Source organism: Moschus berezovskii, chromosome 9, assembly GCF_049115385.1.
Source record: "Moschus berezovskii isolate FMDL1 chromosome 9, NW_MosBer_1.0, whole genome shotgun sequence".
Taxonomy (NCBI): domain Eukaryota; kingdom Metazoa; phylum Chordata; class Mammalia; order Artiodactyla; family Moschidae; genus Moschus; species Moschus berezovskii.
Window position 1 is genome coordinate 16,404,333 of NC_142468.1, and position 25,668 is coordinate 16,430,000.

The 25,668-nt window shown below is 48.4% G+C and overlaps 3 protein-coding genes across 3 annotated transcripts in view; 1 reads left to right on the forward strand and 2 right to left on the reverse strand.

Annotated features, from left to right (window-relative positions):
* TTLL5 (tubulin tyrosine ligase like 5) overlaps window positions 1–76 on the reverse strand; it is a 318,082-nt gene extending 318,006 nt beyond the window's left edge. Inside the window, exon 1 of the mRNA XM_088839423.1 lies at window positions 14–76. The gene's annotated coding sequence lies outside the window, so the exon portion shown is untranslated. The remainder of the gene's footprint in view (window positions 1–13) is intronic.
* On the forward strand, window positions 37–13,878 carry ERG28 (ergosterol biosynthesis 28 homolog). Its single transcript, XM_055435694.2, has 5 exons — window positions 37–309; window positions 2,606–2,769; window positions 5,436–5,526; window positions 8,732–8,850; window positions 8,977–13,878. The coding sequence occupies exons 2-5, from the start codon at window positions 2,637–2,639 to the stop codon at window positions 9,054–9,056; spliced, it is 423 nt and encodes a 140-aa protein (XP_055291669.1). The 5' UTR covers window positions 37–309; window positions 2,606–2,636; the 3' UTR covers window positions 9,057–13,878.
* Window positions 13,879–13,911: 33 nt separating this feature from the next.
* LOC129563294 (choline/ethanolamine transporter FLVCR2-like) overlaps window positions 13,912–25,668 on the reverse strand; it is a 28,192-nt gene continuing 16,435 nt past the window's right edge. The window contains 7 exon segments of the mRNA XM_088840181.1: window positions 13,912–14,340; window positions 14,675–14,964; window positions 19,772–19,806; window positions 19,808–19,881; window positions 20,029–20,134; window positions 21,223–21,333; window positions 24,810–24,913. Of these exon segments, the coding sequence (XP_088696307.1) occupies window positions 14,035–14,340; window positions 14,675–14,964; window positions 19,772–19,806; window positions 19,808–19,881; window positions 20,029–20,134; window positions 21,223–21,333; window positions 24,810–24,913 (1,026 nt within the window). The 3' untranslated portion in view covers window positions 13,912–14,034.

Below are 25,668 nucleotides of genomic sequence, written 5' to 3' on the forward strand. Positions count from 1 at the left end.
ATTGATTCCGAACCTGGAGTTGTTTCGCTGCGCTCAGCGGGAGGGTTCACTGCAAGGGCGGCGTGCTGGGGGTGAGGTTTGCGGAGCGGCAGCCGCTGATTGGCAGTAAAGCGGTTCACGCCCCATCGCCTGCTCGAGCATAACCTAAACAGCCAATCAGAACGAGGACTGATGGCAACAAACCAATGCTGGAGCCGGGCTGAGAGTAGGGGCGGGGACAACTGGCTCAGGTGGACTCAGGGCTGGAGCTGTGCTAGGGTTCTGCTGCTGCTGCTACTACTGCTGCAGTGCTGAGAGTACTGTCGCCAGGTAGGGTGACTGGGAGGGGCGGGGGGTGGGGGGTAGAGGTGGGTGTCTGTGTGGCTTCTGACGGAGAGGATCCGCACAGCCTGAAGCAATGGAGATGGGGCAGAAGGAAGATACGCCGGAGGCAACCTTGTAGGGGAAAAAGAGATTTAAGGGACCAAGAGAAGAGGGAGCTGGGAAAATGAAGAAAGCTTGGTAGGTACAGAACTAGTGAATCGATGAACAAAATGAGTGCCCACTCTGAGCCTGGCACAATACGATGAAACTTTGATTTCTAAAGTAATTCTTATAATAACTCTTGGAATAGGTAATTTTAATCTCCATTTTGCAGGTAAGGAAATCTAAGCTGTAAGTGTAAATTACTTCCCCGCAGTCACACAGCTACTGAAAAGTGAGACCAGTAAAGGAAACTCTGCCGACCCTAGTAAACCACCACACCTTTGCTGGCCTGGGCCTGGGTAAATTTTGCGAATAGATGTTGGATACTCTCATAGGCCTTCAAAAGCTTTGAGGAAGTCGTGCTGAGGGACTGGCAGAGCAGTTTGGAAGAGCGCTCAGGCTCTGCCTTCATCATCTACCTTCTGGAGTTTCTGAGAATTTATGTGAAATGGGCATAAGTTCTGTCAAAGAGGGAGGTCATCCATACAGCTTTTCTGACTCTTGAGAGCTTAAGGCTCCTAGTGAGGCAAGGTGAGAAAACAATATGGTGGGGCAAGTGGAGTGTATATATCTTGGCCCATGCTAACTGCTTGTGATTCCATTAGAGCTTCATTCTCTCTGGACTTTGACAGAGTTCAGTTTTGTGATCCATTTGCACTGAGGGGTTCATCCACTGACCTTTCTATCCCTGGAACTTGCTGTGTTTTTTGGTGCATCACACTTCTGCTATTACTGACTTTAATATTTGTTTCAGCCGAGTAATGTAGGACCATGCCAAAAGGCCTACTGTCAAAGTGACAAAGGAAGCCTGATAATTTATTGCCACTTAAGGCTCAAGAAATTAACCAGACAATAGATAAACCATGGGTCACATACCAAAGATGAGAAGAAGCACTTCCATGATTAGATTTTAATCTACATGGTTTTTATTTAAACCAAGATGATTGAAATCTGTGCTCAGCATTGGTTGATCTAACATTTTGTTCTGTTTTTTAAATAAAAAGTACATAGCCTGATGGTATTTTCTATACCACTTGAAGACAGGTGGCTATGGCTCGCTTGTCTCTCACAAAAATGGAAACTTCATCAAAATATGCTCACTGAGACATCTTAGAGACCAATAGACCATGGTTTTTATCTGAGCTCTTTCATCTATAGACTGTAACCTTAAGCAAGTCACTTAACATCTCTATGCCATCCCTCATCTATAAAGCGGAAATATTAATAGTGTCTACCAACCTTGTTTAAAGATTAAATGAGATAATATATAATAGGTGCATGGCATATACAAGTCCTCAATAACTAGATTCTTCTGCAACCCAACACCAACATTGCTGTTTCCTTCTGCATCTAATTTTCTTACTATTTCTCAACTCACAACAATTTATTAATTTGTAACTTTTATACTTTTCTCCTAATTTATGAAGCATGATGTCCCTGAAAACCAAAGTTTAGAAAAGTTAAAGCATGTTAATAATGCCCTCAAACCATACGTGCCACTCAGACATAGAAGGCTTGTCTGTGCCAAGTAACCAGGCGTGTATCTATTAGTAGATTTATAATCACCTTTGAGCTACTTGCAGTACAAAAGGTTGACATGAAACACCAGGTTACAAGTAAAGATCCCAGGGGATTAATTGTAGCCAAGAAAAGAGAGTTCTGATTTAGGCTAATATTTTGGAAAAATTCCTTAGACAAATATAAGCATGGTGCTACTTATTTCAGAGTATACTGTTGACTCACCACTATTAGTATGATGAAATATTGAGACCAATTTCTGTAAGTCTTACACCAAAGTCTGTTTTATTTCTTTATACTGATGTTTGGTCACCTCCCTCTCTTCTGTTTCTTTCTTCAATTTTCCCACTAGGTTTGTCATTTCCACCAACTGCATTGTTTAGCCTTTTTACTCTGGTCAGCACACTTTGAGTTAAGGTAGATATTCAAAGGCATAGTGCCAACCCTGTGAAGGGTGTATGGGGATAGATGAGCCTCCGGTACTTAGGAGAGGAGTTTATGAAATGACTGATGAAGTAAGAATAGTACAGCCCTCATGAATGGGACACAGGTTAACTACAGAGCTTATGGTTGAAGCACATTAACCATCTGTTGTCTCCTGCCCTTTGCTTTTGTTTCCAAGGCAAAAAGCCCTCTCAGGTTGGAGGGGAGCCATGAGCCGATTCCTGAATGTGTTACGAAGCTGGCTGGTGATGGTATCCATCGTAGCCGTGGGGAACTCAATACAGAGCTTCCGAGACCACACCTTTCTCTATGAAAAGCTCTACACTGGCAAGCCAGACCTGGGTAAGAAAGCAAAGACCTGCATCCTTTGTGGGAGTGGCCTAAATGGTGGTCCCCAGACCTGGCTGTACATACAATAACTGCGAAAAACTAAAACCAAACAAAGTACAGGTGGCCATTTCCTTCTCTAGACCTAATTACTGAATCTTTCGCCCCCTGAATGGGTCACAGGAAATTCTTTTTAGAAACTTCCCAGGTGATTCTGATGCTGCATAAGCTAGCAAGCCTAAGTCACTAGAATAACAGACGTGGTGGATAACAATTGGTCCTTTCTCCCCCCAGCTTCTCTGAATATCTTTCCCTTCATTTTACACTGCCCTTGGCAGCTGGTCTGTACAAATACCATTACAAGGACAAGTGAGGAAATGAGTTCCTTGCTAACTCTGATACCTGATGAGGAAACCATGAAGAGGTTTTCCTGTTAGCTTATTTCAGAAATCAGGTCATGGGCATCTGGTTTATATCCTGCATTGCATATGGAGAATGACTAATCCAAGGTCTTCTCAAACCATGACACAGACCCTGAAAAGATATCTAAAATCCCTCCAGGTTGGTTTCCCACATGAACTTCCACAGGCCCGCGATGGCTTTCCCCAGTGCCCTGAGCCTCTCTGCTGGAGAGTGGTTGCACATTTCAGCTTGCGCTTCCTTGCTTTGATATGTGGGTGGCTTGAGCTGCAGCACCATTTCATAGTAGCAACAATTGTGTGTCACATTTATAGGTAACCCAGATTCAGGCTCTGACCTAGCTCATTTTTCTGCAACATCTGGGTATAAAATGAAAGTAAATAGGCTAAGCCTCACTTTGAACAAAGCTCAAGTTCAGTAGGCTTAGAGAACCTGGAAAAGTGGGTGGAAGAATTCCACTTTCCACCCTCCAGTGCTGTCCTCCGGTGGTCCAGGAACTCTGTATAGATTCACAGGTATTTAGAGGTCATGTCACTTAGCCCTTTGAATTTAAAGTTGAGATAGAAAAGTCCAAGGGTTCTGTGATTTGCCCAAGGGCATGTAGCTGAGCAGAAGTGTGTTTGTTAGCTTGTGCATGCATGCATGCACACACACACAGCCTGGAAATAGGTCCCTCGGGACCTCCTGGTACTTTGCTGGTGATAGCAGGACCCTGGAGCATCCAGTAGAAGAATTTTACTTGATGCCTACTCTGTTTAGGATTACTGAGATACTCCATTTGTATATCTCACCCTTAGTGAGATATATAGAAGTAGAATAGAGAAATTTCCTATCTTTCCATCAGAAGAGCAATCAAGATGCTTTATAAAGAGTGTCAAAAGAAAAAATATATATAGCCCTCCAGGACTGACTTCCCCGGTGGCTCAGATGGTAAAGGATCTGCCTACAATGCTGGAGACCTGGGTTCCATCCCTGGGTCGGGAAGATCCCCTGGAGAAGGAAATGGCAACCCACTCCAGCATTCTTGCCTCGAAAATCCCACAGACTGAGGAGCCTAGGAGGCTACAGTCCATGGGGTCACAAAGAGTCGGACACAACTGAGCAACTTCACTCCAGGACTAACCATTAAATATTAGTTTGGGATATGGGATTTTTTTTCTCAAAATGACTACCATCTAAAGAACTTTGGGGTTATGAATTTGGTGTTGCTGTCTGGTTTTCCAAAGGCTCAAAAATCCTTAAAGGAAAATCCTGAAAGACATTTCAGTTGTGAGTCTTGTCCCTTAAAATTTCTCTTGCTCAGGAGACCAGCAAAGGAAGTATCTTTGCTTTTTACCATAGATCAATGCCATTACATTAAAATCAACAAGGCAAGGCTTTAGGAAAATACCAGGGGGGTCTCGGCCTACCTCCAGAGTATACGATTTCACTGATCTGGTATCCAGGTCTTGATAATTTGATAAAATTTCTTCAGTTGATTCTAATATATGCGCAGGGTCAAGAAGCACTGTTATGATGGACTATGATTCATACTCTGGCACAGCAGCAGTGCCAGAATGAAGTGAGCAAGAGCAGAGTGGCCCCAGCAAACACCAGTACTTTGTTCCCTTCCCGCACACACAGGAAACCAGCCTAGTTAGGGCTTCATTCACATAATACAGATCTGAATTCAGAAGATCCAGGGACCTGGGTCTCTTCCCAAGCCAGGGATTGAACCCAGGTCTCCCGCATCACAGGCGGATTCTTTACCAGTTGAGCCAGGAGTGAAGCCTGGACCTGGGTCTCTTAAAGACCAGGTGTGGGTGTCTAGACAGGGCTCAGTATGTCTGCGTTCTCTCCTGCATCAGCCTCACTGAAAGTGTGCTGACCTCCTAGGAGTCTTGTATTGACAGAACGCTCGCCACCGTGTTCCTCCACACTTACGCTGATTCAGACTCACTTGCTTCACCAATACCAGAGCGGCTTCCAGGCAGAGCCATAAACCACTAACCCAGGAGTTACTGCTGAAGTGGGCTGTTTGTTGGGTTTCTTCTCTTGGAACTCGCCCGCCCAGCTGTCGATGTTGGAAGAGGAGCTGAACCAGTTCTCCTCCCAGAATTCTTTCCATCCCTTCTAGTTCCCACGTGCAGCATCAGAGCCTGTACTTTGCCCCGCCAAGGGGATCTCAGGCTCAGCTCTCTGACTCCTCCAGCGAAGGTCGAGGAGTTTGGAGGGAACGCTCACCCTCCCTTCTCACACTCTTGCTTGCTTCTGCTGCACAGTGAATGGCCTCCAAGCTCGGACCTTTGGAATCTGGACGCTGCTCTCATCAGTGATTCGCTGCTTCTGCGCCATCGACATTCACAACAAAACGTATGTAAGGGAGGGAACAGCACCTTCCTGTGTTGGCAACGGGTGCTCAGCAGAGCCATTGTGATCCTCCCTCGGAGACTTGTTTATCAATGCCAGTACATTAAAATCAACAAGGCAAGGCTTTAGAAAATACCAGGGGTTCCTGGGCCCATCTCCAGCATGTATGAGTTAACTGATCTGGCATCCAGGTCTGGGTAATTTGATAAAATTTCCTCAGTTGATTCTAATAAATGCCCAGAGTCAACAAGCACTATTATGATGGACTATGATTCCATCATATGGCCTACGATTTGATACAGTAACCTCAGATATGAAGATAAAAGATTACTAGGTACCATTCCTTCCAGGGCTAGAAAACATCACAGGCGTGAAGGTCTTTAAAGCTTAACAATTCTTTGAAATGGACACAGCAAACCGGTTATGTTGTGATCCAGTGGCCTGCATCATATCCCTTTACTTCTTTACTAATGGGTCAGCCTTTCTTCTACTAAAGAGCTAGTGTGCTTGCTCTTTTTAGAGAGGCCATGACAGACCTTACTCTCACATTCCTCCTTGAGAGGCAGGGATGAAAAAAAATCACGCTCTGTGACATCATGAGCCCACTCGTAAATGGCTGCATGTTTACACAGAGTCATGCAGTGGATGTACCAGAGAACCGAGGACTCCTCTGTGTCTGTCTCTTCAGAGGACTCAGACTGCGTGCATGTGTGCGTGCACACTCGTGTCCACCTCTGTGTGACCCCGTGGACTGTAGCCCACCAGGCTCCTCTGTCCATGGGATTTTCCAGGCACGAATACTGGAGCAGGTTGCCATTTCCTACTCCAGGGGATCTTCCTGATCCAGGGTAGGATCAAACCCGCATCTCTAGAGCTCCTACATTGGCAGGCAGATTCTTTACCTCTTTGCCATCTGGGAAGCCCTCATACAGACTGCTGCTGCTGTTGCTACGTCGCTTCGGTCATTTCCAACTCTGTGCAACCCCATAAACGACAGCCCACCAGGCTCCTCTGTCCCTGGGATTCTCAGGCAAGAATACTGGAGTGGGTTGCCATTTTATATCCAGTGCATGCATGCATGCTAAGTCGCTTCAGTCATGTCCGACTCTGTGGGACCCTATGGACAGCAGCCCACCAGGCTCCTCTGTCCACGGGATTCTCAGGCAAGAAGAGTGGAGTGGGGTACCATTTCCTTCTCCATCATACAGGCTAGTTTGGAACAAGTGCAGGCAGTCGCAGCCTCTGGGCTAGATAGTGTTGTAATCCGAACTGGCCACTGGAGGGGGCTAAAGCTTTCTTCCCAACACCAATCATCACAGTCAAGGTGGAAAGTTTGCTCAGGTCCCCAGGTAAGGCCACCAAAAGAACTTCAAACCAAAATACTTTTGTGTTAGCCAGACTCTCAGCATCTGGGCAAGAGAGGAGAAGGTGATATTTATTGAGCCCCTGTTATTATACCAGATGGTTCCACATGGCACTGATGAAGTCTCCTCCTAGTAGCCCTGGGAAGCAGTGATTTTTGTTGCTGATTCTGTAGATCTGCATATTGGAGACCCAATTCGTTTAAACTGAGAGGACTAGGACAAGTGGGATTTGAGTCCTATTAGCACTGTGATCCCTCCAGCTTTATTTTTTCATATTTTTGAACCTGAAACTATAGACTACTTGTTCTAGATTGATATGTATTTTTGGAAGCAGCGTGGTTTAGTGGAAACACTCTGAGGCCCAAAAATGAAAATTAGAAAATAGGCTCTGGTCTCGTTTCTAATGGTAATAACTTTGAAGCAGCAAGTTTATTATAGACCTTCTCTGCATCTCAGAGATATATTTCATGTATAAAATGAGACTCGTGTATCTGTTTTTCCTCTCAGGATGAGTGGTAGGGAGTAAGGACTGCATAATCATTTTAACAGCCTTTACTGTGATGAAGAATTACTGACAAGTAGAAGGGGTGTATCGTTGGGTTTTGTGCTTTGGGGATGAACAGGGACAGCTGAGACTTATCTTTACGTCTCTTACCCTTTCATTTCCCCTTCACTCAACACAGGACAGCGGAAATGCTGACTTCTATTTCCAACTTTTTTTAAAAGCCTGGATTTTTTTGTCCCTGTGCTTCTGATATGCTCTCTGATTATATTCTCTCCCTAACCAAAAACTTGAACTCAATTCCCAGCTGTGCTCACTTTCTGAAACAATCTGCACTCTGCCTATCTAATTGGTATGTCTCTAAATAAGCCAATTTTCACTTGAAAGAAAAAAGACATCCAGGAACCTTTAACTGGAGAGTCGGACACGACTGAGCGACTGAACTGAACTGACTGAACTGAATATTTTATTTCTTAGGAAAAAGGTATCTGAAGCAAAAATGTCAAGATAGTGAGATTTGGTGGAGTAGGGTATTGGTTGTATAGGGGTAAATTCTATTATGAATGACTTTTTGTATGTTGGAAGTATTTAATAATTTTTAAATTTCATAGTTAAAGAAGAAAGATACCAACTATCAAAGTGGCCCATCTTCCTGTAACTTCTGTCTTCTCCACCTCCTTGTCAAAACTGAGGAACAAGTTATATTCCTATGAGGTTGTCATTGTGTCCTCCATGTGACCATTTTGCTGGGTTAAGATGCAAAGTATCTTAAGATGCAGCCAATGTTACAAAATCATCTAAAAGCCCCAGAAATGCCCTTACCACCCATTCCGCATTCATGCCCTTCATTTGGTGGCATCCATCAGATGAGCACTGACCAGCCCCTGGCCAGACACGTGCAAAGCGGGCTTGGACTAGAGTCAAGCCAGTTTGAGTAAGTAGAATACAAAAGTGTGATTGATCCACAATTGTCTACATTACCTAGGATTGCCATCCTCCAGACTCTGCTATCACTGGCTTCACCACCTGGCTAAGACTGTCAAAGCCACTCTGGATGGCTGGGCATTCTCCTATCAATTTAGCAGTTGAAGGCTTCGGTTTTGCCCTAGAGGTGAATAAAATTGATGTGATCTAGCAGCTGCCATCTGTGGGGTCGCACAGAGTTGGACACAACTGATGCCACTTAGCAGCAGCAACACCCAGGTCTTTCGCGGGACCAAGGCTCCTTTTTCTTTAGCCACAGCCATTTCCTGGGTTTTGGTTTGTGTGTTTCAAGTCTGAGTACTTCCTCCGCCCTGAACAAGCTGTACCTACAATCCCATTTCTGTCTGCTCCCCTGTAGGCTCTACCACATCACGCTCTGGACATTCTTCCTCGCATTGGGGCACTTCCTCTGTGAGTTGATTGTCTTTGGGACCGCAGCTCCCACGATTGGCGTCATGGCACCCCTCACGGTGGCAAGTAAGCATTGAGTGACCCTGGAACTCCCACAGGAGCCGTCCCTGCCATAAGGACCAGCCCTGTACAAGCAATATAAGAAAGCACGGTGCTTATGTCAGCCACTAACCTTGTCTGTCTGTGTTTAAGGTATCTCAATCCTGGGCATGCTAGTGGGGCTCCAGCACCTGGAAGCAGAACCAGGATCCAGACAGAAGAAGAGAAACTGAGGCCAGCAGGCCCCGTCCATGACGTCACCTCCCGCCTCTGCTCGCCTCCTCCTTCTCTGTGCTCCTGTTTCATTTCTGCTCCGTCACCCACTTACCTTTCACATTTGGGGCTTTTTTTGTTTAATTAAAAATTTTTTTAAGATATTACATGCATACAGAAGGTCAGTGCCATTTAAATGTATGTAAAGAATCAAATTCTCCAAGCCAGGCTTCAGCAGTATGTGAACCATGAACTTCTAGATGTTAAAGCTGGTTTTAGAAAAGGCAGAGGAACCAGAGATCAAATTGCCAACATCCACCGGAATTGATAAAGCAAGAAAGTTCCAGAAAAACATCTATTTCTGCTTCATTGACTATGCCAAAGCCTTTGACTGTGTGGACCACAACAAACTGGAAAATTCTGAAAGAGATGGGAATACCGCACCACCTTACCTGCCTGTTGAGAAACCTGTATGCAGGTCAGGAAGCAACAGTTAGAACTGGATATGGAACAACAGACTGGTTGCAAATAGGAAAAGGAGTACGTCAAGGCTGTATATTGTCACCTGGCTCATTTAACTTATATGCAGAGTACATCATGAGAAACGCTGGGCTGGAAGAAGCACAAGCTGGAATCAAGATTGCTGGGAGAAATATCAATAACCTCAGATATGCAGATGACACCACCCTTATGGCAGAAAGTGAAGAGGAACTCAAAAGCCTCTTGATGAAAGTGAAAGAAGAGAGTGGAAAAGTTGGCTTAAAACTCAACATTCAGAAAACTAAGATCATGGCATCTGGTCCCATCACTTCATGGCAAATAAATGGGGAAACAGTGGCTGACTTTATTTTTCTGGGCTCCAGATTCACTGCAGATGGTGATTGCAGCCAGGAAATTAAAAGACGCTTACTCTTTGGAAGGAAGGTATGACCAACCTAGACAGCATATTAAAAAGCAGAGACATTACTTTGTCACCAAAGTCCATTTAGTCAAGGCTATGGTTTTTCCCGTGGTCATGTATGGATATGAGAGTTGGACTATGAAGAAAGCTGAGCACTGAAGAATTGATGCTTTTGAACTGTGGTGTTGGAGAAGACTCTTGCGAGTGCCTTGGACTGCAAGGAGATCCAACCAGTCCACCCTAAAGAAGATCATTGCTGGGTGTTCATTGGAAGGACTGATGTTGAAGCTGAAACTCCAATACTTTGGCCACCTCATGTGGGGAGCTGACTCATTTGAAAAGACCCTGATGCTGGGAGGGATTGGGGGCAGGAGGAGAAGGGGACAACAGAGGATGAGATGGTTGGATGGCATCACGGACACAATGGACATGGGTTTGGGTGGACTTCGGGAGTTGGCGATGGACAGGGAGACCTGGTGTGCTGCGTTTCATAGGTTCACAAAGAGTCAGACACGACTGAGCGACTGAACTGAACTGAACTGAAAGAATAACTTTGGAATGACGCGCGTCTGCCCAAATCAAGGAACTGCCAGTATACCTGAAGCCCTCTGTGTGCCCTTCCCGCACCCACCTCCTCTTCCAGCACTACTTTTCCAGCCTTCTCCTTTTCCAGCTTGTTTTTTAATTGTTGACTTGACTCTATGGTTGGAAGATGCAAACTGTGAAACTTCAAGCTGCTACTTTGCCCAGAGCATTCCCACCAAGGGCTGCCTTGAGGGGTTGTCCATCCAGGTTGGGTTTCTCTCCATTGCTAGACCCAAGACTCTGAACCATCCACAGGACAAGCAGTTCTTCTAAGAAGGGCTCCCTGGCCAGTGAGCATGGCCCCTGTCCTTGCACCTACAGGTGGATCAGGGTTGGAAGGGTCTTTAGACCTTCCAGTCAGCTGTATTTGTGTAATGAGACTTGTAATAAATAGAGAAACCTTCTGCTCTGATCCGTCCTGATACTTTGGCCTCCACTAAGCCCAGAGTGCCCATGCCCTCCTCTGAGGCCTAGCAGAGGAAGATTCCAGCTTTCTGCAGATCAAATATACCAAAATGAGTAGGACAGCGCAAGACCCAGGTAAACCTGGCTGCCTTTTGTCTCTTGTTCATTTCTCATGAAGTCAAATCTTCCTCCTCTCTATCCCCACCTTCAAAATTCTGAGCACACCACTGAATAGCCAGAACCCTCTCTTGTTTTCTTCACAAAAAAGAAACAGGTTCTTGAGAAAGCAGAACCAGACAACATGGAAGAAACAGCTGTATGAGCATGAAAAGAGCACTGGAGCCCAAGGACAAGGCACTGGAGCTGACAGTTGTCATCCAAACACAATCCTGAATACCTCCACACTGGCTGGACCTTCACACACAGTGTATAGATGCGAGAACCCATTCACAACTTCAGCGAGTGTTTGTTGAACACTTACTCCATGCCAGATACTTGGGAAGGAGAAATGAATGACTCAGGCAATGTCCCTGTCGTCAAGAAACAGACTGTCAACAAGCCCACACCTGGAAGAACAACTCCAGACAGTGGTAAGAACTCTAGATAACCAGGTACTGTGATTCGGAAGGGGAGGGAATGCACAGCTTAGATCACTGGGAAAAGCCTCTCTGAGGAGATGGGGTCTGAGTTGAATCAGAGGTCATATGTCAATGTGTGAGGCAGTGTTTAGGGCAGGTGGAGCAGCACTTAGTCTTCTTCAAGGACTGGGATCACTGAACTACAGAACGGTGACATTCGTAAGTGAAAGGTGGGAGAGGGAGCAGGGGGCTGTGACGGGCATTCCCGTCAGTCAGGGCTCTGTAGGTGACAGGAACAAAACCTTCCTTAAACTCGCTGAGGCAATAAAGACAGCATTGGCTGGCAAAACTGAAGAGGATTACAGGCTTCAGGAATGGTTTGGTCAGGACTCAGTTCCATTTCTCTGGCGTTCTTTTGACTCTGCCCTCCTGTGTTGGCTTCATCCACAGGCTGGCTTCCTTTATGGTACCAAAAGTGGTTGTAGCAATTCCAGGCCTCATGTACCCACCTAGAAAAATAGCTCCGTGGTATGAACTATCTTTCCCTTACCAGCTATTGTAGGAGGCAGTAAGAAAAGCAGTGATCTTACAGAGAGTTAATGTTCGGGTGGAGGTCTGCAGGGAGCCCACCGAAGAAAGGAAAGAATGAAAGCAGAAGATGATATGGATCTTCTAGGCGTGCCTGGAGGAGATGTGATTCCAAGTAAATAAAGGCAAGATCCCAAAGGATCTAAAGAAATGATACAGTGTATTTGGCAGATACTCTGGCTATTAGGTTTCTCAGACAGCCCAGGCTTGGCTCCCTTCCTGGGTGATTTAAAGTGGAATCCTAATGTTGTTTGTCCGCCTAAGGATTGCTGACAGATAGGATGTCAGAGTGCCCTGATGCAGTGCAGCTCGCTAGAGAAGAAATGTTCAGGAAAGTTTTGACTGCAGCCCATTCTTGTAACGCACATAAGGCAAAAGCATTACGAAGGGAAGAGTGACAGGAAGGGGAACAATTCAGAACTGCAGAAGACAAAACTGGATTCTGGCCCAGACAACCTGCTGCATGATTGCTGTGCTTGTAGAACAGTCATTCCAGCCACCCTGGGAGATACAGCCAGAAAGCACAGTGGGCTCTCGGCAGCAGGCACACTCGGGTGAACCATCCTCGAGTGGACGCTATGTGGAAAGCAGTCCCAGTCATGTGTTAGGCACTGAGTTGCATTCCCCATATAGGCCAGGTGTAACCTCTGCAGCCTCATCTTAAAAATAACCCACAAGGGTGAAAAGACTTAAACAGACATTTCTCCAAAGAAGACATACAGATGTCTAACAAACACATGAAAATATACTCAACATCACTGATTATTAGAGAAATGCAAATCAAAACCACAATGAGATATATTACCTCACACTGGTCAGAATGGCCATCATTAAAATGTCTACAAACAATAAATGCTAGAGAGGGTGTGTAGAAAAGGGAACTCTCTTGCACTGTTGATGGGAATGTAAATTGATACAGCCACTATGGAAGATGGTATGGAGATTCCTTAAAAAACGAGGAGTAAAACCACCATATGACCGAGCAATGCCACTCCTTGGCATATAACCTGAGGAAGCCAGGGATGAAAAAGACACATGTATCCCATTGTTCATTGGAGCACTATTTACAGTAGCTGGAACATGGAAGCAGCCTAGATGTGCATCAGCAGATGAATGGATAAAGAAGCTGTGGTGCAGATGCAGAGTGGAATATTACTCAGCCATGAAAAGGAACACATTTGAGTCAGTTCTGATGAGGTGGATGAACATAGAACCTATTATGCAGAGTGAAGTGAGTCAGAAAGATAAGTATCATATTCTAACGCACATATATGGAACCTAGAAAAATGGTGCTGAAGAATTTCTTTACAGGGCAGCAGTGGAGAAGCAGACATAGAGGACAGCCTTATGAACGTGGGGGAGAGGGGAGGAGCAGGTGAGGTGTATGGAAAGAGTGACACGGAAACTTACATTACCGTGTGTAAGAAGATAGCCAACGAGAATTTGCTGTACGGCTCAGGAAACTCAAACAGGGGCTCTTTATCAAACTGGAGGGGTGGTATGGGGAGGGACGTGGGAGGGAGGGTCAAAAAGGATGTGCTGTATGTATACCTATGGCTGTTTCATGTTGAGGCTTGATGGAAGACAACAAAATTCTGTAAAGCAATTATCCTTCAATAAAAAAATTTTTTTTTTTTTGTAAATAATAACCCACTAGATGGCAACATCTATGCAGCAGAGGACCACCTTTCATGGTATGGAGCCCCCACCCCTCCTTCCCATTCCCACCCCCAAAGCCATCTCTGCCCCAACAAATGACAAGGCAGGCCATAATAACTATTTACATTTTAAAAATAAAGCAATAGTTTCAGTAAACATTTTGTTTATTCATTTTAAGGGACTGAAGAGTAAACACTTTGGCCTCATCAAAAGTAAAAATCCATCACTGTCCACTTCCTTCCCACCCCTAACTCAGTCCTCCTACCAGAAGTTTGACTTTTCTCACGTACAGAGTATCTGTGCACACAGGTGCAGACACGGCGGGCTCACCTCAGGTCCTGGCCCAAGCACCGCTGCCACGCAGGCAACTCCAAGGTGCTGAGGCCAAGGCAGTGGGCACAACAAAACAGCACAGGCGTCTTGATTGCAGAGCTCAAGGCACAGGAGAACTGGCAACAACGTCTTATTTTGAGGTGATTCTCCCCAAGCCCATGAGTAAGGCCAGACAGCAGGCAAGGCAGGACAGGTCAGCTTGGGCTGGTTGAAAGGAGTCCCTTTAAATTCAGGGTGTCTGAGAAAGGATTGTTGCTGGAAGAGGGATGAGGAGAGGGTTTGGGGCTGCAAACACTGCCCCCCAGAGGTGGACGCGCTTACCTAACCCAGCAGACCCGAGTCCCATCAAGGCCCCCTCTCCTTTCCTTTCATCTCTCGGGAGACCCTTGGAGATCATTCTCGGGGGGGAATGATTCAGGTGAGTTTGCAGTGAAGGACACAGGCAGTGGGCTGGGCTCGCCCTTCCTCTGGAGAACTTCTCCCTAGAGAGGGGCTGGAGCAGGGGATGAGGCAGCAGCCAGGACCGACTCCAGCATTCTCTCTGCCTCCCCAGCTCCCAGAACCTGCAGGGGGAAGGCAGGGCACCTACCTGCCTGTGGGGAAAAGTGCATCTCCCCCATGGAGATGGGGCAAGTTTGGAGTGGGTTCCAGGAGGCAGAGGCGCTGTCCTCCAAGCCACAGATGTTCCTCCCAGTTCCCCCAGTAGCTGCTCGGGTGAAGGCCGCGGGGCTGCAGGCAGAGCTGTGCAGGCTGGAGGGGTGGGGGCGCTCCGAGTCCCCCGAGTCGCTCCTCCGCCCTCTCTCAGAAGTGCTCCTCCTGGACAGTGGTGGGGGCCTTGCTGCTCTTGCTGTCCTCCACCTCCTCCCCCTCCTGGGGTTTCTACAAGACAGACAAGGGGACCGCCCTTGGGGTGAGGAGGCAGGGACTCCACCGTGCTGAGTATCTGCCTGCCCGTGCGTCTGGAATCTGGGGGGAACCCGGGGCTCCGGTCACACACAGGGCTCCCCAGACACACACACCGTCACGACAGGAGCAAAGGAGGAGCGAAAAAGTCAGCCTTCCGGGACAGCACAGCCTCCAGGGACCATCTCACTGTGAGTGCCACTGAGCTCCGGTCACCCTCGCCTCCTGACAGCCTCACCCCACCTGGATGGACCCCCACGTGCCTGTGGAAGGGCCAGGTCTGCACCCCGCTCAGGAGTGCTGACTACCCCCGGTCAGGGGCAGCCCCCAGGTGAGGAATATGGTTACCACGTGTGTGGAACAGATGCAGCATAGAACTGTTATAAAGACCGGATGCAGTATGACTCAAAATATGTATATATTAATGTAGTTTTACCATAGAAAAAGAGACTTTATATATGAATATTGTTTCCCCATAGAAAAAGAGACTTTGGCTGAGTTTGTCATCAGATTTCTTGGGGACGGTGGCACAGAATTAGAAGGTATTCAGGGTCACGCTTGTTAGCCGGGTGGGATTAATATGCCCTGAAGATTATGCTCTGAGGCCCCTAAAGTGCTGCTGCCAACTTGGGCGTTTGTCTGCTGTTTTAGGAACACCTTGCTTCTTCCCTCAGGGGCTCATCTCGTTCCCAACAAGGCCTCGAGCACAGGCCGAGCCCCACACAGCTCTGACCATCGAGGCTGGCGGAGCACATGCAGGCCACGTCAGCTGGACAAAGGGCGGTTCACCCATGGCAGAGGCAACAGCGGGAGATCCCGCTTCCTGGTCTCCATCTTGCTAACTTGTTGGCACCAGCTCAGCCTCAGCCCTGAGGAGCCCTCACTCAGGAGCCAGCAGCCGCCTTCAACCACTCACGCCACCTCCTGTCTGACACACTCATGCACACACCCGCCTCCTTCAGCGCCACCACCCTGAAGTCACAACCTAACAAGGCTTATGTCTCTGGGCCAAGAGCTACCAACCGGGAGAAAAATGGAAACCCAAACACAGATTCTCATCATCAGCGTCAGTCCTGACCCGCTGGAAGCTCTGGCTCTTTCTGCCGATGACCCACCTCACTGATGAGAAAGCGCAGCTCTGCCCCGTCGTCCCCTGGCGCCGAGACTGAAGTCCTGGGACGGTCTGCAGGTCCCACTCACCCCCGCCACCTCGGTGGGAAATGACGGCTCCTTCACGACGCCCTCTGACCGCCCTGATGTCCCTGGGAGCAGCCCCGCGTGACTCTGACCCCCGTCCACCGGCCAGGGGAGCGAGGGAGCTACGGACACGGGGAGTGTCCGGGACGGCACCGTGAGTGCCTGCACCCGCTGGCCTCCTGGGCCGACTCGCGCTGTTCCCCACAGTCCACAGGACAGGACTGAGCCCGCACCACCTCCCGGATCACAACCCTGGGCCACGGGACAAGGATCTGCCTGTGAGACAGGGAAATGTGGGCCCACCGAAGCAGGAACAGGAGGAAACGGACATGTGTACATGGAGATGCGGGGCTGGGGGCAGAGGTGTAGAAAGGTTGTCAGACTCTCCTAAGGAAACAGGCAGGGTAGAAAGCCCAATGCACAGTGCTCCCACAGGAAACACACAGGGAAATGACTAAAATGTTACTTACTAAGTTATCTCTGGTTGCTACAAATATCAGCCAAGTATGACTTCCATTTCCGAGGGACTGATGCTAAAGCTGAAACTGCAATACTTTGGCCACCTCATGCGACGGGTTGACTCACTGGAAAGGACTCTGATGCTGGGAAAGGTTGGGGGCGGGAGGAGAAGGGGACGACCGAGAATGAGATGGCTGGATGGCATCACCGACTCTGTGACATGGGTTTGAGTGTACTCCAGGAGTTGGTGATGGACAGGGAGGCCTGGCGTGCTGTGATTCATGGGGTCGCGGAGAGTCGGACACGACTGAGCGACGGAACTGAACTGAACTGAACTGAAAGGGAAACACAGATTATAAAGTAAACATAGCGAAATTTGTATCACTTCACACAGTGGGTCACATTTCAAAGTGAAACATTTTTACTAGAATCCATCCTGTTATCACAGGCATGTTTTACCCAGGCTCACAATCTATTCACCAAAGTGTCCCAATCACGTTTCCTCGTCTGTGGCGCAGGGACCAGATCATCTCCACGGGGGTGATGCCAGGGTCCTCACAGGCTCCTGAGAAGACCGCTCCTGTCCCAGGCTTTCCCTGTGTCCCCACTGAACGTCCTGTCCCAAGCGCCTCCCTCTATCTGCTCCCTGCTGCCCACTGCCAACTCCAGAGCTTGAGATCAAAAGACAAAGACCTAAAGATTAGCATCCGATCATCAAAAGGACTAAATACACCTGTTTCAGATTCAATTTTTCTTGTGGAAATTGGCAAAGATTTTTCAAACTGGTAAGTACGTCAGTTTTGACCTTACATACTCTGAGAGTCATGTAAACAAGTAGTATAGACAGCACCTTTCTAGAGGACAGCTGAGTAATACATGCTGCTGCTGCTGCTGCTAAGTCACTTCAGTCGTGTCCGACTCTGTGTGACCCCACAGACAGAAGCCCACCAGGCTCCCCCGTCCCTGGGATTCTCCAGGCAAGAACACTGGAGTGGGTTGCCATTTCCTTCTCCAATGTGTGAAAGTGAAAAGTGAAAGTGAAGTCGCTCAGTCGTGTCCGACCCTCAGCGACCCCATGGACTGCAGCCTACCAGGCTCCTCCATCCATGGGATTCTCCAGGCAAGAGTACTGGAGTGGCTTGCCATTGCCTTCTCCGGAGTAATACATATCAAAGTCTTAAAAATGGACATGACCACTGACCCGTTACTCAAGGAAATACTTTGCTAAAGAACATGCCCAAAGATCCAGCTTCTAGGACATTGATCACAGTATTTTTTAAAAACAATATTTAGAAACAACCTTAATGTTCCTGGACAAGAAAACTATTAAATCATGTTTATCCATGTGCAGTTATTAGAACATTGTGCAGTCATTACTTTCACTTTTCACTTTCATGCATTGGAGAAGGAAACCGCAACCCACTCCAGTATTCTTGCCTGGAGAATCCCAGGGATGGTGGAGCCTGGTAGGCTGCCGTCTATGGGGTCGCACAGATTTGGACATGACTGAAGCGACTTAGCGGCAGCAGCAGCAGTCATTAAAGGTATGCTGCAAGTGGGGGGAAAGTGCATTGTAAGAAACTAATAAACTGATAAAGCGCTGGCAACAAATTTTTTAAAAAAAGCACATAGAACAAGATTCCATTTCTATTAAAAAATACAGCTATGTACACTATTATATATGGACACAGACATATATAAGAAATGCAAAAATAACAGCACCTCATCTCCAGCTGATGCAATTACAGGTGACCATTAAGTTTCTACACTTTTCCATATTTTTTAAAGTTATTTTACAAAGAAACATGTATTACCTCTGTAATAAGCTTTAGGTCTTTTCTTCTGTTTTTAAAGGAATATATCCTACTATGCTCCTTCTTAGAGCTGAAAATTCCTTTCATCCTGGCTCAGACTTGAAACCTAACAGTTTGATTAAAATACTCCATAGCCCATTAGAACAATTGGGAAGCACTTTTCTGTTCTAGGTCAGACTCATGGTCCTCTCCTCTTTCACAACCAATGCCTGCTTCCTGACTTGTACTTTTAGAGTCCTGCTGGCAACCCATTGGCTCTGGTGCCTCCCTGGCACCTCCTGAAGGCCTGCCACATGCCGGGACAGCCACTGCCTCGGGGCCACCACCGCTATGACAAGATGAAGGAGCCAGCCCCCCACCTTTCCTCTCCGTTCACGAACCCCGGGCTGAAAGGAGAGGAGCCGGGGCCTCGGGACTTGTCTCAGGACCCCGGGGAGGGTGTGGCTCGGCAGACTGTGACACAGGGACTGGCTCTGGGGACCGGAGCAGGGAAGGAAGCGGGAGAAAAACCCGGAGAGGCCAGCAGAAAAGCAGGGCTGAGCCCCGTGGAGGAAACCCTTTGTCTCCACGTGTGTGACGCTGGGCGGCTCTCACAGCCACCAGTCCCCTGGGCGCTCCCCCCCCGCTTCCTCCCAATGCCACAGCTTCAGCAAAGGCTGTGTCCACCCCTCAGCCAGCACCTCCCACATACTCACAGTCTCAGGAGCCTCTGCCTCCGGAGATTGGCCTTAATGAATGCTGAGATCAAGGGATGACAAAGAAGGGCAAGTTATCAAGCAGAGCAATGGTCAAGCTCATCCACGAGAGGGAGCCCTTACTCTCCTAAGGGTCACGGGTATCCCTCCTCCTTCGGACCTTCCAGGGATCTGGAGGTTCCACGAGCCAGCTTGACAGAGCCTGGGGGACCACTGCTGTGCCAGACAGGAAGACGCCAGTGACGACACTGGCCTCCATGCATAGACTCCTGATATGTGCAGGGAGTTTGCACACAGTGCTCCAATCCTCACAGCAATCTCCATTCTACAGATTAGGAAAGTGGGGCTCCCAGAGGCTGGTCCACCTGCCCAAGGTCAAAGAGCTACGGAGGTCAGTGTCACAGTGCAGGGTTCCAACGAGGGTCTTTTGAGGGTAGGGTGGAGGCAAAGCCCATGCTCACGCCTCCCAGAGATACTTCCTCACGAGCCCTCTGCTTTGCACCCCTGCACCAGTGTCCCGAATCTGTTTGATCAGTCAGGACACTGGGGTCTGAATCTGCCAACAGCATAAACTCAGGTGCAGTCAGAGCATCACAACGTCCTGAGGCCCTGACTCACCAGTGAGCACTGCCCCAAGGGTCAGGAAGACACAGGAAGATGCTCCCAGGCATGGTTCCATAGATGTCCATGATCTGGCCCTGGACGATGGTGAAGATGATCCCGAATACCTTCAAAGGCACGGAGAAGACTGGAAACATGAGCCCAGCCGAGCAGCCCACAGGGGAGCTGAGCTGCCCTTATGCAGCGCCTGCACCTGCTGAGCCTGGCAGGGAACAAAGACCCACAGCTTCAAGGCCACCACCCGAGAGGCCTACCTGGGCAGACATGTTGAAGAGGCCGGACGACACAACTTCTGATTCCAGGTATGTCAGCTCCATGGCAAATTCAAACCCCAGAGTGAGATAGCCGGTTATGGAGAAGCTGACGACCAGATCACAGAAACAAGGTAATGGAGGATCCAGAACAAGGAGGATGGGAGCCCATCTCTTCCATACCATGACTTTGCCTGTTGTCTTTCTTCCCATCAAGACATTCCAGGCCCTTGAAAATCAGGCCAGGCCAAGGAAACAGGGACCCCTGCAGGCCAGAAAGAAGCTGAGGCTATTTTCTCAGCAGCCCTTTGGGGATCCCTGTTCCTTCTGCATCCAACCATCAATTAGACAGGGTCAGCATTTACAGGAGGGGTTGGGATGCCTGGAGTGTTCAGCCCTCAGCTGAGAACTGCTGTGTGATGGGTACACAGCCCTGGGCTGGCAGGGGAAGTCCCTGGATATTGACCAGCCTCTCCATAGCTCTCTGGGACTCAAGGGGAGGGGCTTGGACTGTTGAGTGTCCTTCAGAGAGGTGCCAGCTAAACAGGACTAAATCTCTCAATCTCTCTCTCTCTCTCTCACACACACACACACACACACAAACACACACTCATGTACAGCCCACAGAAAAATAATCGGGAGGTGACAATGAGCAGAGATCCCTGTGGACAGGCTCTTTCTCATACAAGTTTAGAAAATGCCAGTTCTGTGATCTAATATCCACACCATACCTTCTGCTGCCTTCACATCTGTAATCACTCTCATTACTTCTAACAACTGCATACATATGGCAGGCCACTCTTATCTTCTGGGTCTCAGAGCAGTTATGAGACATGCCTGTGCTTTTAGACAGTCCCCGGCATAACTGACATTAGGATCCACCCTTTCTGATTCCCAGACCTGTGTGCTTTCTGTGGCCCCTTGTTGTTCCAGGCAGAGCTCATAAAGACAAGACATTTCCTAGCCTCCTAGAGATTTGTGAAGGACGCGGTCCATCTCATCAGCATGGATGGGCCTGGAAACCCCCAGGGAGCCTTCTGAAATCTGATAAGTGAACATAACCCCTGGCCACCATTTCCATTTTTCTGGAGATCAGTGAGAGGCAGCAGAGGGGTTTCTATTGCTGCCTAGGAGGTCAGAGCTCTAGGAGCCATGCGGTGGTGCTTTCCAGTTAAGCAGGTGAGAGGTGAAACTTACCCAATTATGCCAGCAGTGATGTGTACTATCCATAGGTGTCCCAGGTTCAAGGTCCCTGTGTACCCCGCCATGCCCACCAGAGTCATGATGTAGAGTACCAGGGTGGTCTCCCTACAAAGAGAGGCGAAGGTTCTAGGTGACGGCCCGCAGACTTCACCAGGATCTTGCCTTACTCCCTCCCTTCCATCCTTCAGGCACCTCAGTTCAGTTCAGTTCAGTTCAGTCACTCAGTCGTGTCCGATTCTCCGCGACCCCAGGAATCACAGCACACCAGGCCTCCCTGTCCATCACCAACTCCCAGAGTTCACTCAAACTCATGTCCACAGAGTCGGTGATGCCATCCAGCCATCTCATTCTCTGTCGTCCCCTTCTCCTCCCACCCCCAATCCTTCCCAGCATCAGAGTCTTTTCCAGTGAGTCAACTTGTCTCATGAGGTGGCCAAAGTATTGCAGTTTCAGCTTTAGCATCAGTTCGGGCACCTACTATATGTCAAGTCCTCTGCTCTGTGCTGGGACATCTACTCACATGAACACGGTGTCCATGTGGTTAGTGGACAGAAGACCCATGACCACACAAATAGTTCTTGTGCTCAGAGCTACCAAGGGTCAGACCAGGACAGTATGAAGCCATCTTGAGGCAAGTGTGTTCTGCTGTAGACCCCTCTCACTCAGATCACTCTGCACCTGGACTTGACACATCCTACCTACATAAAAGAAGGGCACAGCTCTTTCGTCTCCTTCTCTTCCACCAAAAAAGAAAGAAAATGGGACACACATCAGCTTTGGTCCATCAAAGGACCAAGAAGCCCACTCTGCTTGTCTGCATCGCCCCTGACCCCCGGACAGTGCCGGGCAGGGCCCTGACTGTGAGCCTCTGTCGTCTCCGAGTCCTCCCTGTTGCCACCTGCTCACGTGCAGCACAGCTTTTCCCGCTGAGTCTGAACTCCTCCAGTCCTAACAGTGCTGCTGACAGAACATTCTCCAGACCTGAACTAGCCCCTGACTCCAAAGCCCAAGGGAGAAAGCTGCGCCCCCTCCCGGGTGCGTGTCCCGCGGTTGGTCCCTCGGAAGGCCATCAGCGCTGGTTTCTGCTTCGGACTCACCCTGCTCCTGCCCCTCCACGCACCGCTCCCCCCAGGTTGCCCCTCAGGGCTGCTGTGGCCCCGGCTCCTGCACTGGACAGGCACCCTCTCCCTGTCCTCCTGACTGAGGTCAGGGACTCCGCACTTCCTTGCGCACCCTGGCCACGAGCATCAGGACTCAGACCATGAAAGCTCAGAGCCTTCCCTCAATCTCTGCTGAAGCCAGAAACACGGTGGGGCCGGCAGGTGTATACGGTGCTTACATCAAACTAATATTGCAGTGACTGGATGCCAGGAATTCTTTTGAGCCCTTTACATGCAGTTAGTATTTCGTTCAACTCTTAAAAAAGGCGTGCAGGAAAAGTCTGTACAACTACCCTGAATGTGACCAAAGAGGAAACATGAGGCTCAGGTTACGTGTCCAAAGTCACTCACGCAGTAAACGCACAGCTAAGGTTTGAACCCAGAGCTGGGATTGGAAATCTGTTCTCTTTCTACTCCCCCGCCCCCCCCGCCACAGGAATACTAACACCCTGTTAGTCTTTGGAATAGAGCAACAGCCTCTGAAGGATACCTCACCCTCCTGGGTCTTCAGAGCAGCTGCTGAGGTCAGAGGGGCTTCATCTCTTCTCCCTCTGCTCCCTGCATCTAGTCCCTCCCGCTGCAGAACCCAACCCCATGGACACCCATCTCCCTTGCGGACCCCACAAGCTCACCTTTTGCCATATTTCTTTACACACAGCTGCTTCTTAATCTACTAGCCTGTCTGCAAAACTATCTGTAGCCTCAGCCAGACATAAATGGACCTAACCATCCAATTTCCAGTCTCCAAACCAAAGGGGGCACACCTGGGAGCCTCAGGGAGCAAGAACAGGCACCAAAATGCCCAGACGACAGAGCTCCCCGACCCTTTCTCTGCCCAAGTAGTGGAGTGGAAAGAAGAATGTCCATGCTGATTGCAGGATGCAGATATCAAATGACACTAGGAACCGTGTCAGCTGGACTCTGCAGTGTCCTCCCAGCCCTTTCACTGTCTTTTCTGGTTCATCTGAATCATCTGGTTGCCCACATCCCGGCCCCGCCAACATTCCAATCCCCGCTTTCTGTTGCCACAGAGCAAGCCTGGAAGAGAGATGCTGCTATTCCCTGGTTCAAGGGAGGCCAGTTCTCACTGCCTGAAACCAGCAACCAGCATATGGCAGAAACGAGGCTACAGCCCAGCTCTGCCAGCAGTAATTACGTCCAGCCGGGCTCTTCCTCGTGTCTAGCCAGGCAGCCACATCCCAAGGGAGGGCCTCAATTGGCCTTTGCTGAGGGCAGCCAGAGGGAGCCCTGGTCTGACCAGAGCCTCACAGAAGCGGGTTTGTGTGCAGAGAACAGGTCTGCTGCTGTCTGTCACCTCCAGACACTGGAAACTTTAGAGGCCTTGAAAAAGCAGCCCAGAATACTATCCTGCCCAGTGCAGGACAGCCCAGGCAGCTGCCCCACTAAGCAGCATTAACTGAGCACCCAGTGGATGCGGAGCATGGGACACACATAACAAACAGAGCTTCTGTTTCCAGAGCACTTTGTCCAAGGCTGGCTACTGAATCAAGGCATCTAGGTTGATTTCTAAATGCAGACTCCCCTACTGAATTGACATCCATGAGGAGTGGAACCCAGGGATCTGTGTTTTTAGTAAGTGTCCTGGCTGCTACTGCTGCTAAGTCGCTTCAGTCGTGTCTGACTCTGTGCGACCCCATAGACAGCAGCCTAACAGACTCCGCCGTCCCAGGGATTCTCCAGGAAAGAACACTGGAGTGGGTTGCCATTTCCTTTTCCAATGCATGAAAATGAAACGTGAAAGTGAAGTCGCTCAATTGTGCCCAACTCTTAGCAACCCCATGGACTGAAGCCTACCAGGTTCCTCCGTCCATGGGATATTCCAGGCAAAAGAGTACTGGAGTGGGGTGCCATTTCCTTCTCCGATTAGCCTGCAATCCACTAAAATCTTAGTGGCTCTTAGAAATGCACTGGATAATCAGGACTAAACCATATCACAATATTTACCAATGACGTGGAAGCAACTGCAAGGTAATACACTGAAAATTGTTGGAAGCACAGAGCACCTTGGTTAACCCCATGGAGTCCATGAAGGAGCCATGGGAACCTGGCAATGGAACCACCTTCTCATCCTTACTCTTTGGCTTTTTCACATACGGCCAACAGTTGATCCTTTTCCATGTTTCTTTTCTCATTCCTCTGCTCCTTCCATGATCTACTTGGGATGGAACTCGGAAAGGCCTGACGTCCTCTAACTAATCTTCCTATGGTCCTCACAGGGAAGGCACTGCTTCCCTCATTTTATAAATGAGGAAACTGAGCCTCCAGGAAGATACAGTTGAATTGCCTCCTTGACTACTCAGACCCCAGCTGCTGTAATCACATCCTTGGAGATATGTTCCCAATGAACATGTCATTTCAAAACATGGTCTCCAATTCAGTCCAAGAGGAAGAGTCACTTACTTGTAGGTTTTCGTCCTATCCAGCCAGATGCTTGAGATCACAGTCCCAAGCATTCCTGCAACAGCGATGGTCAGGCCGATTCTTCCAACTGTCACACCTTCCCCCTGGAAAAACCACAGCCCCAAGGATCACTCAAGGATGAAACAAGACATCTGATGGGGCACAGTCACCAACAGACAAAGGGGTAAAGGCAAGTAACTGGCGTGCCATTAGAGCCAGTTCTCATAAAGTATTAGAACGAGATGACCTGTAAGAAGCTGCCAGTGGGGACATAATCCTAGAATAATTGCTCCTCCCAACATAATATGACCCTGGATGTGTCTGGATCATACTGAATCCTGGGGGAAAATAAATTCTATCCTAGGACCACTTTTCAGTTCAGTTCAGGACCACTTTTAGATAGATTTTTAAAAATATAATCTTCATAGGAAACCTTTGTCATTATCCCCATCTCTAAGATGGAAAAACTGTATATATATCCAAAGATTCCATACTTAGATATTTTTCCAGCTATCAGTGCTAAATGGATAGAAAGATAATAATTATATATATTTAAAGTGTTTTTAGAACACTTTAAACACTGGGGATTTTTATATCATCATCTAATTCTCCCAATTCCCCACCATAAGGTTAGGAATCAATAACCCCCATATACTCATATGAAGACACTGAGGCACAATGAAATTAGCCCACTAGCCCAAGGTCATGGAGCCTTTATTAAGTGCAGAGGTAGGATTTGAACTCAGAGTTGTCAACCTCCAACACGAACACTCATGCACAGTGGCCCACTCTCCCACAAACATGAGACCCTTGATTTTTAAAAAGAGGCTTGAGCCTTTGATTCCTGATTCATAATACT

Coding starts and splice junctions, on each gene's coding strand:
- ERG28 (XM_055435694.2), top strand. CDS start 2,637: ATGAGCCGATTCCTGAATGTGTTACGAAGCTGGCTGGTGATGGTATCC. Junction 2,770..5,435: donor CACTGGCAAGCCAGACCTGG/GTAAGAAAGCAA, acceptor TCTGCTGCACAG/TGAATGGCCTCCAAGCTCGG. Junction 8,851..8,976: donor GGCACCCCTCACGGTGGCAA/GTAAGCATTGAG, acceptor TCTGTGTTTAAG/GTATCTCAATCCTGGGCATG.